The sequence below is a fragment of the Centroberyx gerrardi genome, chromosome 12, assembly GCF_048128805.1.
Source record: "Centroberyx gerrardi isolate f3 chromosome 12, fCenGer3.hap1.cur.20231027, whole genome shotgun sequence".
Lineage (NCBI taxonomy): Eukaryota > Metazoa > Chordata > Actinopteri > Beryciformes > Berycidae > Centroberyx > Centroberyx gerrardi.
In genome coordinates this window covers 30,828,240-30,842,905 of record NC_136008.1, presented here as the reverse complement: position 1 = coordinate 30,842,905, position 14,666 = coordinate 30,828,240, and the positions used below count along the sequence as shown (strand labels likewise).

The following is a 14,666-nucleotide window of genomic DNA, read 5'->3' as shown; positions in this document are numbered from 1 at the left end:
TGGAAAGGCAAGATTGAAGTTTGCCAGGGTTGATGGTAGCCGTGGTCACACTAGGATAAATGAGAAGCTGCGTTTCATTAGTTGTTTCATTTCCCCTCGTTGACTTCCCCTCAGCCCTTGGTAATACGTAACAACATATGATGTGATATTTCGCCGTGACTTCAATTCATTTCAGATAACAGCAATCAGTGGAGCGGACAGTTCGCAGCAGGCAGCTAAATGAATTCGCGCTGCAGCTTTGCCTAGAGTTGAATTTGGTGAACTCTGACCCACGAATTCATGCCGATGACCAATAGTACTCTGTTTACCTCTGAGGGGCGGGGCAGAATCAAGCATGGAAGAGGCTATCATTTTATCTGTGTCCCGTCACCCAGTTCTGTATAATACTTCCCGCGCAAATTCTAAACTCCAAAGATAGATAGCTTTCTTCTGTATCCATCTTAAAATGCATCGCTATCAGTGTTTCCCCTACATGTACACGTAATTACAACTAGAAATTTGAATTTTTTTTTTATCAGACAACAGAAGTAGTCATCTGGAAAATGGCGGCCGTTGAACATAAATAAATCCAAATCCAATGCTACTATTATCATGCATGTTTTTGAACCCACAAACACCACGTATCATAAGACTGAGCATATTTTGCTGCATTGACAGTTCACTACTGTTCCCTTTTAGATTTGAAGGATTGTATTGTTAGCCTACTTTACCATTACTTTCCTGTTCACTTGCTTTATTTTCCAGCTGACGTGAACACTTACAAGTCGGATTGGAAACAGAACCTTCTCGACCTTTAGCTAACTACCTTGCTTCCTTCCCATATTAAGTGCCCGCGGCATTATGTCGGGAAGCACCTGTTAAAGATTAGCCTTACTTTCCTTAACATTTACGTTACTTGTTCAAACGGCACAACAACAAATGTTAGCCAACAGACTGTAGCTAGCTAAGACATTAGCAACGACCACATAAACTAAATATGCAAATTTACGCACAGCTGCCTTGATATATCTAGTTAATTATGATGTAAAACTTTACTGGCATGTTCCGTGCTAACAGTGTAATTAACCTGTGTCCCAGAAGAGTTCGCCTCGGACTCCTCCATGTTGACTCCAGCATGCACCAGATGGACGAAGTAACCAGAACGCGCTATGGTCAGTGGGCAGCGTGCTGATTGGCTAGTCAGTGGGCAGCGTGCTGATTGGCTAGTCAGCTCAGGCGTCAAAATAGGGCCAAAATCCGTACTCGTAACTTGAAGCTTGTAGCTTGTAACTTCACTGTCGCACACAAAGGTAGGAAATTTGTGGGTCTGTCTCTCAGACTTTGTGAAACCTCACTGTTGAAAATATTCCTGCACAAATTTTAATTACACATACACAAAATATTTCTACAGCTACAAAAACCTTTTACACATGTGCAAATGATATCTGTGTGCACAAAACTTTTTCACAAATGCACAAAATATTTCTATAGCTACAAAACATTTTTACACATGTGCAAATTATATCTGTGCACAAAACTTTTTCACACATGCACAAAATATTTCTACAGCTGCAAAACTTTATTACACATTCACAAACCATTTCACAAGCTCAAAATATTAATGACCATTATTTGATTCCACAGAATTGAAATTGTAACCATAGACCCTGGCTGGTGTGTGAAATTAGACAGGGATAGACCCTGGATGTTTTTTGGATGGGAGACCCAGGTACATAGTGGTGTAGTAGTGTAGGAGAACCGACAGAGGACATTTATTCACCTGACCTTTGTTGACTTGAACTTTTCCCATCACAAATACATGATTTATGCGAAGACCATGGTGGCATAACTAATCTTACCTCATCATAGCACTGACTTTGATCACAGTTTGTCTTGAATGTCGCATAACAGTATGTCATCTTACATTTTACTGTTTGTATTGTATTGTTATTACTGTAAACTGGATTAAAATATTTGATGGCATCGGCATGAGTGTGCGGTTATCTTCCTCCTTTGGCTTCAGCATATTTTTATAGCCAGCACCTCCCTCATTGGTGTGCGTTTTTTGTGTTACAGTAACTGCGGTTGCAGATTTTTGCATTCTCAGTTTCATTTGTTTTCAGGTTAATTTGTTTACAGCCACAGGTGCAGTTTGGATGGGAATCCCCAGTAATGTTAGGATAAATGCCACTTATGTGCTCAATTTCATTTCAGTGTGCCCAGTTGCCTAGTTAAGCCTAAAATTGTGCAAAGTGCAAACTTTGTGTGCGCTGCTTGTCTGTTATGCTTGATGTATAATGGGCTAGGCCCACTATGTTTTTCCCACGGCGCAGCCGAGGGCATCACGAGACAAATTCACATCAGGCATTCAGTCAGTCAGTCAGTCAGGTAACGCTTAGTGAGATGTCGCTTTGTGAGATGGCCTCTAGAAGGCGTCTTTGACTAAGAGATGGCCTCTTGCCTATGGGCTAAATGTCACATTGACTCCCATACAATACACTGAATGCCATATTGAATCAGATCGCCCTCAATTTACAGACATCCACATCTTCTGCTGTCCTGCAAACCTTAACGGTAGGTCACGTTATTACCTGTGGTCTGTGACGTTGGTGGAATAGGTCATTTAACCGATAAAAACGTGTTGCGCTAGCCGAGCATTGCTCCCACACTGAGCCCCACTCTCTGCCGTTAATTTACATATATCCACGTCTTCCGTTGTCCTATAAACTTTAACGCTAGGTAACGTTATTATGTAATTAACGTTGTGGTATTCAAGAGATGTTCGTGGAATGATTTAACCAATAACCGTGTCGTAATGCTTCAGTGCAGTGAATTGCATTGAACACACGCGCCGTGGGTCTATACGGGATCTGTGTTTGTTTTTTCTACAGAGATGTACAGTAGATGTTAAGAGTACATATATAAGTCAACCTAAAGGCAAGTGCCCAGTGCCATACTTTTAAAAGGTTTACCTGGCAACCCTTCATCATGCTACACATCTTGGCTTCCCTTGCCTGCCTTAGTAAGTTTGTTTGTTGTATTACGACTGCTGCCCTCTTTTCTCTGAATTTTTAGCGCTGACCTCAGCCCCTTCTCATCGCCATGTGCTGCCTCTCTTTCTTTTTGTCTCTCTCTGTTTTCTCCTGTCATTGTTGTTGCCCATGATTCTGTCAATGTTTTGCCCGGCACCTATTGCACGCTAAGCTGTCCCGGGGGGGGGATCCCTATTTGCCTCAGCCCGCCCAAGGTTTCTTCCAAGTTTTTCCTACTAAGGTTTTTCTTTGTGTGCATTAGGGTCTAAGGCTGGGGGTGCCGGGTATGTTAGGCTGTAGAATAGGTAGATTGTTTGTCTTGCTACAATCTGCTCTGGTCTACCTTGTGTTTTTCGCTATGCTTGCCCTATATCGTTTTGTTCACCACTGATTGTGTTTAGTTAGATCTACCTGGGCACATTCTCTGTAAAGTCCTCTGAGACATGCTTGTGATAAAGAGCTATATAAATAAACAAACTTGAACTTGAACTTGAAACCCCAAACTAAAAGTTCAAGCTGCGCCTATGCTTGCAGCTGTTCTGTGTGTTCCTAGTTTTGTATTTGGTCTGCAGGCAGGGGATACAAATGATCCTGATTGCCAAATTAATCTAAGATGTTGGTTTTCGCCTCAATTGCATCATTAGTGTGCTTGCTTCAGCAAGTCACACTTTTACACTCCGATTTACTTCTATTTTATTATTCTTCCGGCAAATTTTTGCAATGTGTCTACCTTTGAATCATTCGAGCTATCGATGCCGAAAATCTTCAGCATATTCGGGAATAGTGTGCGTGTATTTTTCTAAGTGATACGATTTATAGTTTTTCCACAATTTATGTTTATAAGTGATTTTTTGGCCCCGTAGAGATGGCTGGCAGAATGTTCAGCTCTGCTAGAGTGGATGGTGACATCACATATTCTAGCCACTCTACAGACTTTAGAGGCTGTTTTACTAAATATACACATTTATTAAACTGTTATAATTCCCGCAACTTTAACACTACATACACATATTACACATTAAAATGTTCAGCTACTTCTTCTTCCACTCACAATGTAAATATCTAAGTAATAGGATTTGTAGTTTTTGAGTTATTAACGTTTGTTTAACACTAATGCTACACTGTTTGACAGTAGTTCCGCCTGTCTAATCAACAGCTTTGTCTTTTTACACATTTTTAAACTGTAACAACTCCCACAATTTTAACACTACATACACATATCACACATTAAAATGTTGAGCTTTTCCTGCCTTCACTCATGTTTAAATATTTAAGTGATACCACTTACAGTTTGAGATATTAAGCCTTGTATTGAGGTTTGGTCTTCCACACACACAATGAAGGGAGAGAGAATACCTCAGTTTTCTTACAGGTTCACTCTTTTACTCTTTTACTATGAAATAACACAAATGGAATTATGCAGTGACCAAAAAAGTGTTAAACAAATCAAAACTATCTTATATTTTAGATTCTTTAAAGTAGCCACCCTTTGTCTTGATGGAAAGGCAAAGGCTTTGGAAAGAAATTAATACATAGTCTAAGAAACACATTTCAAGCATTTAAGCATAAGCCTTTAGATCAAAATGGCTTTAAGATAATGAAAAACATAGTACATTAAGTCAGGTGGGTCCAAACTTTTGACTGGTAGTATATAATATTGATGTTCAAATTATATTTATTTTACAGAAAAAGGACATTGTTTTTAAAGGAGGCGTCTTTCCCCATGTTACCCTAATTCTCTCTAAACAATAGCATTCTGGAGTAGCCTCATAGATAACAATATAATGATATAGTAACATTGCTCTGGTAAGAAACTACATTTTTAGAGTGATCCACAATCCAGTAACATTTGGCTTCATCCACCATCTTCTCAGTCTGTTTCTCTCCTTCCTCCACATCTTTTTCCTAACAGAAAATAATTTCCCACAGCAGATTTGACCAGTGACCTTGGGCTACTTAAGTTCTTTTCACAGAAACAGGTTGACTGATGAGTTTCATGGAATATGGTGTTTGTGATTGGTATCAGACAAACATGCACATGCGCACATGCACACACACAAGTACAAACACTAGCAATTGACAGTTGTGTTGTAACTGTAACTTTTCCACAGAACAGGTTGAGACACAGGTTGAGACATGCGATTTTCTTTGAAATATGGTGTTGATGTCCAACTGCATAACTTTTGTATGACTGTACTGTTGGATACCGGGAGGTAAAACAGAAGTCACAGAAGTGTTAGAGGTGTTAAGCAATTGGACTGGATGGCACAAGGTTCTAAAATGACGATGCGTTGTGTGTTGTTCAGTGGCGCGCAGGGTGCGTTGGAGACGCCGGTGCCAGGCACACAGCCGTCCTCTACAGCCATAACCACTGTTTGATACCCGAGTCAGAAAATGAGAATAAAACACTTGTTTAGTCTTTTCTTAACCCTTGTGTGGTGTTCATGTTTTTGTTATTCACCCAATGTTCGCGGGTCTGGTGGACCCACAACATTATTGGGTTTTTAAATATCTCAGGTCACAGATTAATCATGTTATCTGTTTCCTTGTCCGTGGTGTGAACAAACTGTTCATTTCCTTGTGTGTGTTATTCTTTTCAGATCATTTAAGTCAGTTCATGGAGGCATTTTTTTTATTCAAATGTTATTGTCATTCAACAAGAAACACCAATGCATCTTGTCCGATTGCTCGTCTGTGAAATGCATCTTCACACAGTTGATTCTGACACTGATTCTGATCCTATATGGATGTAGAGGGGCTGCTGCTTCACCATTTTGTGTATTTCAGGATGATCTGCTCATTTGCTTTAGGAATGTAGCATCCAATACCATGAAGAGTTTTGTTGTGGTAAGCAAGTTATCGCTGTACTCCGTCATTTGACTTGCAGTTGGAAAGCAAACAGTTCTCATAGGGCTGCATGTTATCAATTGTTTTCATAGTTTGTTTACTAGAGTAAAATATTAGCATTTTATTAAAAATCAGACATCACCCGATTGATTAATTATATACTGGTTGTCTATTGGAAGTCCTTAACCTGAACTGATTCTAATGCAACTTTTTTTTCCACAAGTATGCATCATGCAATCCAAAAATATTGGTATCAGAGTTCAAAAACCCATATCAGTCAAATTCTAATAAGAATAGCTCAGATTGAGAAGAGAAGAGAAGAGAAGAGAAGAGACGAGAAGAGAAGCAGGCATACAGTAGATGATTAAAGATGTGACAGCACTATGGAGCTTTTTTCCATCTTTATTCAAGAGCGTGGTCTTTCAATTTGAGAGCGTGATTTATTGATTTCACGTTCAGATTTTGTAATGCTTTCCCTCAAACCCTGCCCTCACACTCAAATAGCCCCTGCTTGCGCTTAGATTTGCTCTGCTTCTGCTCAAACTGTATGCTTGCACTCAGATATAATGTTGCTTGCACACAGATTTCCTGCGCTCCAGCTTCAGCCCTTCTCCTGGCACCGCTGCTTCTGTGCGCTCGTGAAACGTCTGCTCTCAGATTTCTGCTCTGCTCTCGGATTTTTTGTGCAACAACCCTGTCAAAATTCCCCAACCAATAGAATGCCAGGTGTAGTGTTGACCAATGAAATGATCCCTGCCTCGTTGCGGGCGCGTTCGCTTTACTTCTTAGAGCGTCCCGTACGGGCGGTTACTGTTTAACCGGGTTCATCCACTCCCGCCCTCCGGGGCTTTATTAAATACGACTTTTGGAATAAAAGGACAGTTAATGTATATACCAGTGGCCGTACTTTTTCTTTTACTATAATAGCTACATAAAATAGTAGCCGTATAGCACACCGGCCTCCCGTCGGTGTGCTAGAGGAGAAAACAACGTCACCTTCGTGACTCAGGAGCGGGAGTCTCGCGGATCGCTGGCCAACATGGACCGCCAAAGTCATGGACCTCAAGTAAGTTTTTTATTTTAATGGTGCTATTACTTCTTTCAAATTGAATTGGTTAAGTCATATTTGCGGCACAAGAATACATCCATGATAATATGCTTGGCTTTCAAGTGTTATGCGTTATGGGAACATTGTTGCTAGGCAACTAACAACAAAATGGACGCCGCCTTGTTTCTTTTTTTCCTGTATTTTAGTGTTGAGGAATGGGAAAAGTACCAACAGCAAAAGTAACCAGCTAACACATTAAGACAGTAGAAAACAAAAGTAAATTCAATGAGCTACTACATTTTAAAAACGCAATTGGTGTGTTGGGTATATATCCTTCTCTTCAAATGATGTTTACCGTTGCTGTATCAAAGTCTGCTCTATCAGAAAGGTTTCACATATTGTAAATACGGTAAACACGTCCCCACTTGCAGGTATCATATCTGTAACATATCTACAATTAAATCAGTTACCATGGGAATTATTACCAAAATGGCAAAATTCTTTTGAAGTAGCTCAGTGAAAGTAAGGGTGTTGTGGTCGGGTGGTGGATGGGCGGATGAGTTTGACTTCAATGTCGACGACCGGGGTTAAATTCCCAGCTTGTACATAGGAAATTTGCACTGACAGACAGGCTCTGTTTGGGTCACATACTAATGCTTATTAACTATACTCCAAAGCAGCAAAAAAAAAAATACACTTCTATGACTTCTTTTTTTACCTCCCAGTATCCAACAGTACAGTCACACAAAAGTTATGCCGTTGGACATCAACACCATATCAACGAAAATCGCATGTCTCAACCTGTGTCTCACCCTGTTCTGTGGAAACAGTTACAGTTACAACACAACTGTCAATTGCCAGTGTTTGTACTTGCCTGTGTGTGCTGATACCAATCACAAACACCATAATCCCATGAAACTCATCAGTTAACCTGTTTCTGTGGAAAGAACTCAAGTAGCCAAAGGTCACTGGTCAAATCTGCTGTGGGAAATTATTTTCAGTTATGAAAATGATGTGGAGGAAGGAGAGAAACAGACTGAGAAGATGGTGGATGAAGCCAAAGGTTGTGGATCACTCTAAAAATGTAGTTTCTTACCAGAGAAATGTTATGATATCATTATATTGTTATCTATGAGGTTACTCCAGAATGCTATTGTTTAGAGAGAATTAGGGTAACATGGGGAAAGACGCCAGCAAAGATTGGTATGAAAAAAGAATTACACAAAATCTGTGTTGTACTTCTAGTGATGTGAGTTGATGATACAAGATTAAGTCGATCTTGACATATGATGGAGGAGTATATTTGCATTTCATTGTTACATAAAACTACAGTTTACTAAATATGGCAGTGATCACAATATTGCATTAGCTTGCATAACATTAAGGTGACATTTTAACTGGCTCTGTGGAAAACATTATCAGTTTTTTATGGATGTCATTGTTCCTTCAGACTGCAGGTAAAAATTGATCCAGATTTTTTTTATGGCAGTGTGAACAGCGGAAATCACATTGAATCTGCCATTTCCAATTCTGATTGGGCCTCTTTTAAATGTGGTATTAGATTCAGATACATATCTGATTGTGTCATAGCGACCGCAGTCTGAACAGTCAGATCAGAATTGAAAGACAAACAGTCCAACAAAAAAAATCAGATCTGAGCATCAAATCAGAATTGTGCATTTAGGCTTGCAGTGTGAACATAGCCAACCCACAAGGATATAAATATGTGAGCGGGTAGGCAAGCACACTGGCAGATGGGAGTTCAAACCAACAACCAGAATGGTGATGTGTATTCTCCTATCAGTGGCCCTGCTGCTGTTGGCTCCTGGGATTCTAGCTGGAGGTAAGCTTCATAATAGCTTAAAACAATTCATTTCAAATGCCTTTCATTATTAATGAATATAAAAAAAAAATTCCCCACCTTGGCCATATAGAAGTGTTTCATTTTAGTATTTTCTCCTCTGCTATTTTTATCTGCTATACTAACTTCCTTTTCTCCAGAATATGATCGAATTCCCATTCATGTGATAACGATGAACGGCCAGATCCCCGAAATGGCCTACCGCACTTATGGGGTTTACAGGGGGATCCTACTGGGTGTACTGAAGAGACTGCAGGACTCCAACAAAGACTTTAAGTATGTTCATAACATTAATTGTTAGCTTAAAGTAATAATCCACAACTCTTTCACATATAAATGTCAGTTTTGCTACTCTCTTCTCATCGATTCATACCAAGTGATTCAATCTATACCTAGTTCATGAAAGCTTTCACAAATGCTGTTCTACACACCTATGCGGGGGTCCCTCTTTCTAGGGAAGAATCCTCTGCTGCACTAGAAGTGATGTATTTTACATTTATGGAAGCAACTGCAGAACTTTGTTTGGAATAAATAATCATGATGTAGAAGAAAAAAAGAAGCCACAGTCTACTTTGAGTGTCTTTATTATTACAGTATGTTGGCCAAGTGGCTACATTGAGCACAAAATGACTGCTTATCAAAGGTGTTGCCAAAATCAAGAAAAACAAGAATCTTGACTGTCACTTAAACTGATGCTTGAAAAGAGCAGCAGTAACAACAATAACGACAACTAAGACTAGTACTAGTACAACTACAACAATAACAGAAACAGATCAAATCCATCAGTTCAACAATAAGACTGGTCTAAATTTGTTATTTAAGCTTATTTGCAAGTTATGCTGGAATATTTTTTGTTTTGTTTTGTGACAATAGCAGATGGTGTAACAGCTAAACTGTCACCTAAACACTGAGTCACTGTTGATGAATAAATGTTAACCTGTGCTGTCACATCTTTAATCATCTACTGTATGCCTGCTTCTCTTCTCTTCTCTTCTCTTCTCTTCTCTTCTCTTCTCTTCTCAATCTGTGCTATTCTTATTAGAGTTCAACTGATATGGGTTTTTGAACTCCGATACCAATATTTTTGGATTGCATGATGCATACTTGTGGAAAAAAAGTTGCATTAGAATCAGTTCAGGTTAAGGACTTCCTATAGACAACCAGTGTATCATTAATCAATCGGGTGATATCTGATTTTTAATAAAATGCAAATATTTTACTCTAGTAAACAAACTATGAAAACAATTGATAACATCCAGCCCTATGAGAACTGTTTGCTTTCCAACTGCAAGTCAAATGACGCAGTACAGCGATAACTGGCTTACCAAAACAAAACCAAAGGAGCACAAACTGCCAGTCTGAGTCATCTTTAATAATTTTAAGATGTGTTTAAGATGCACTGTGCTGTTGCACTATAGAACATATCAGGACCACATGTGTTTCCCATGAAATAGACTAGATGAATCCAGGTGAAACCTATGATCCCTGACTGGTACATCCACCACAATCATGACGGGAAATTACAGTAACATAATGATAATAATAACAATATATTCATGCATACTTATGTGGAATCTGATCAGAATGTTGCCTTATCAGCTCTACAATAAATATGTAGCCAAATCAAACAAACTTCATCATATTAATCATATCAGAGGTGGATGACACTTAAATAAAAAGGCCAATATTGTCCCAATATAATCGGTCTAACTCTAATTCCTCATACTCAGTGGCCATCACATTTTCTTCCATTGTCCTTGCAGGTTCACCTACACAGAGGACTTAAACTATGGCCCATATCTGGAGAGTGTGAATGGTTTAGCTGGAAATCCTGAAGAACATACCTACTGGGAGCTGCTGGTTAAGACAACGGAAGGTGAAATCATAAGACCTGATGTTGGTGAGTCAATCAAGAAGTTCTCTATTTAGCTATCTCTCTGTCTCTCTTTATTGTTCTTACTCTCACTGTAAATCAACTTATAACTCTTCATGGATCTTGTTTGCAGGTATTGGTTGTTACATTCCTAAAGCAAATGAGCAGATCATCCTGAAATACACAAAGTGGTGGTGAAGCAGCAGCCCCTCTACATCCATATGGGATCAGAATCAGTGTCAGAATCAACTGTGTGAAGATGCATTTCACAGACAAGCAATCGGACAAGATGCATTGGTGTTTCTTGTTGAATGACAATAACATCTGAATAAAAAAAATGCCTCCATGAACTGACTTAAATGATCTGAAAAGAATAACACACACAAGGAAATGAACAGTTTGTTTACACCACTGACAAGGAAACAGATAACATGACTGTGTCTTTAATCTGTCATGAATATTTAATGGGAATCCACCTTCACCTGAAACTTCCTGCTTGGCTTGGCAAACCCATAATCAAATAGCACATGTTCTCACATGTTCTTTTTAGGCTTTCAGTGTTACTAAATATGACTGCCTGCTCCCATTGCCAGTTCTTTATAAAACAGAGGCAAAAGTACTATTCATTTATCAGACAGCAAAGCCCCTGTTGCAAATACCCTTTGTTGGATAACGCAAATAATCACACCAATTTGTCTTGTTCAGTCCAAAATTTAGAAGCCAGGCATTGTTGCAAGCCCATGTCAAATTTCAAGTCAAGACTCAACTCTTAATGCAGATTACCAAGTAAAGCCAGAACAAATGAAGAGTCCAGTATCTTTTTTTTATAAAAAGGTTCTTCCAAGAACCTTTGATCCTAACGAGATTTGAAGAACTTTAGAGAGAGTTCTTTAAAGAACTATTTTCAGATGGTTCATCGTGTATCCTTTAATGGTTCATCAAAGAACCACCTACAAGATGGTTCTTCAAAGAACCCTGTCTTGAAAGGTTCTTTGAAGAAGAAAAGGTTCTTCTATGGCATCACTCTAAAGAACCCTTTTAGGTTCCAGGTGGAACCTTTTTTTCTTAGAGTGTAGCTTCTCGTTTTCACACTGTCTGTTATATCATACAATTACTTTCCAACACAAATTCAATAAATGACTAAATAAATGACTAAATAAATGCAGCATTAAATCAGTTGTGGCGGACTCTATAGACATTATTCACCATAATCTGTGGTTTGGGTATGTTTAACACACACAGTTATATTGTGTGCTTCTCAGGGTTAAGGAGACACGGCCCCTTTAAGAAAGTCTGGTTTTCTGAGTCTGACGTCAGCTCGACGTATGTTGTGTTTTTGAGCGCGAAATAAATTGTCTTGCTCTGTGGTTAAAATAAATGACACACGAGTTGGTGTAGTCAACGAGAGAAGTTGTCAGTCTCAACTTTCCTGCCACTTCTACACTGGTGACCCCAACGTTTGTCTGCTGGACGTTTCCAGTGACAGCTCTTCTTGAACATGGCAACTAACGCAGTTTCCCTCAAACTACCGGAGTTCTGGGAATCGTCGGCCTCGGCCTGGTTCGCCCAGACAGAAGTGCAGTTCGCGCCTCGGGAGATCACCGCGGACGCCACAAGATACTTTTACGTGGTGTCGGCCCTCGGGAGTTCAACTGCATCCCGAGTGGTGAACCTCCTCAAAACTCCCCCGCTGCAGGATAAATATGAGACACTCAAAGTCCACCTGTTGAGAGCTTTTGAACTTTCCTCAGTAGTGGCCCTGAGCATCGGCCGAGCAGGCAGGTTGCTGTTCATCCAGGACCCTATCTCCGGACGGCGTTTCCTGTGCGACACGGGCGCGCAGAGGAGTGTCCTGCCTGCATCGGGAGTGGACATCCTGGCCGGCGGACACGGCCCCCCCATGGTAGCCGCTAATGGCAGCCCGATCCGCACCTACGGCACGAGGTACGTGGCGCTGTGTTTCGGTGGACAGCAGTTTGGCTGGGACTTTGTCATGGCGAAAGTGTCCGTCTCCCTCCTCGGCGCGGATTTCCTATGCGCCTATGGACTGCTGGTGGATGTCAAACACCGCCACTTGATCGACGCTGTCACCTTCAGTTCATACGCATGTACACTCAGCGGAGCAGACTCCATCAGACTGTCTAGCATGCTCTCTGCCGCGGACGAGTTTCACCGTCTTCTCGCCGAGTTCCCGGACCTCACGCAGCCCACCTTCTCATCATCCACCGCCAAGCACGGGGTGGAACACCACATCGTCACCACCGGCCCCCCGGTCTACGCCCGGGCCTGGCGCCTCGACCCGGCCAAGCTCGCTATCGCCAGGACGGAGTTCGAGACTATGGAGCGCCTCAGCATCATTCGCCGCTCCAACAGCCCGTGGGCTTCACCCCTCCACATCGCCCCGAAGCCCAACGGCGGGTGGCACCCGTGCGGCAATTACCGCCCTCTCAACGTGTCAACGCCGGACCGCTACCTGGTTCCGCACATCCAGGACTTTTCCGTCCACCTGGCGGGGAAAGTCATCTTTTCCAAAGTGGACCTCGTTCGTGGATACCACCAGGTGCCCGTCCACCCGCTGGACGTCCCCAAAACAGCGGTGATCACCCCATTCGGACTGTCCCCCTCCACATTGACTTTCTCTGTTATGGTGAATTCTGGGGGGACGTATGTGGCGGACTCTATGGACATTATTCACCATAATCTGTGGTTTGGGTATGTTTAACACACGCAGTTATATTGTGTGCTTCTCAGGGTTAAGGAGACACAGTCCCTTTAAGAAACTCTGGTTTCCTGAGTGACGTCAGCTCGACGTAATGTGGTTGTGTTTTTGAGCACGATGTAAATTGTCTTGCTCTGTGGTTAAAATAAATGACACACAAGTTGGTGTAGTCAACGAGAGAAGCTGTCCGTCTCAACTTTCCTGCCACTTCTACAATAGTATATTTTCATCACTCTATCATATTGGCAAAAAGGTTACCCAGCGTATCCTGTATGCGTCACCCTGACGTTATTTGTTGTCTTAGCTAAGCTAACTTGCTATTACAGTGACCACTGTGTTTTGTGTTTACAATAGCTGCTAACGTTACAGTATATGATCAGTACTGGTAGCTTCCTGATCAATAACCACCTTCTTTCCTGTCTTTTGCTCTCAGCAGACAATATCGCCTGGCTGCTTATCGTTTCTTTGTTGAGTGGGTGCTACAAGGGGAGAGACTTGGCAAAGGGAACTGCATCGTATTGCCTGCCTGTGTCGTACATCGCGTCAGAGCCAAACATCCTTCCCCCAATGGTCAGTACAGAGGGCATGCTGAAGTGGACGACACTACGGACGAGCTTTGACCATGTGATATGCAAGTCTTTGTGGAATAATGCTGCTAAACTTCAATGCTGCTAACAATGGACACTTTTACCTTCAAGCGTGTTGGGACTGATCTGGACTTTGTCTTGTCAAAGTATGATGTGCAATATGCTAAACATTTATTTGAAAATCAAATAACACGTTGTAACGTGTTGGTTTGAATAAAGTTGTTTTCTATACAAACTTGAATTGTTTATGTCGTTTTTTTCGGTGTTCTAGTCAAACAGTGAAGTAACGTTATTTCAGATGCCTTCACTTTTTGTACAGAGCCGCTTGAAATGCCCACCTCCACGAGCTGGGCGGGTTTTGGAAGGATTTGGGGGTTGAGTGTCAGGAGCTCGCGCGCAATGCATCCTGGTACATGTAGGCACTGCAATAACGGCTGTGGCGCAGAAAAACTCAGCTTTCTCTGTCAATATAGCACGCACTGAGGAATATATTGCTTCAATTGACTACATTTACCATCAACACTGATTGGACATCCACATAAACAGTGGCGAATAAGTCCTTTAACTTTGCCCTCAGCCAAACCGATTTGCCCAGGAACAAATAATAGATTTAGACTCTGAGATCAAAGATTGCCTGTTAGATATACCCAAAACGAATTATATCTCATGTTTAACCACAACAGAGACATCAGAGCCAGCGACAAATTTCAAAAGGACTTG

The 14,666-nt window shown here is 41.2% G+C and overlaps 1 protein-coding gene across 1 annotated transcript; it reads left to right on the top strand.

Moving 5' to 3' along the window:
* The first annotated feature begins 8,651 nt into the window (after positions 1-8,651).
* Positions 8,652-10,989, top strand: LOC139924541 (transcobalamin-1-like). Its single transcript, XM_071915603.2, has 4 exons — positions 8,652-8,749; positions 8,908-9,043; positions 10,531-10,667; positions 10,774-10,989. The coding sequence occupies exons 1-4, from the start codon at positions 8,686-8,688 to the stop codon at positions 10,836-10,838; spliced, it is 402 nt and encodes a 133-aa protein (XP_071771704.1). The 5' UTR covers positions 8,652-8,685; the 3' UTR covers positions 10,839-10,989.
* Positions 10,990-14,666: the final 3,677 nt, after the last annotated feature.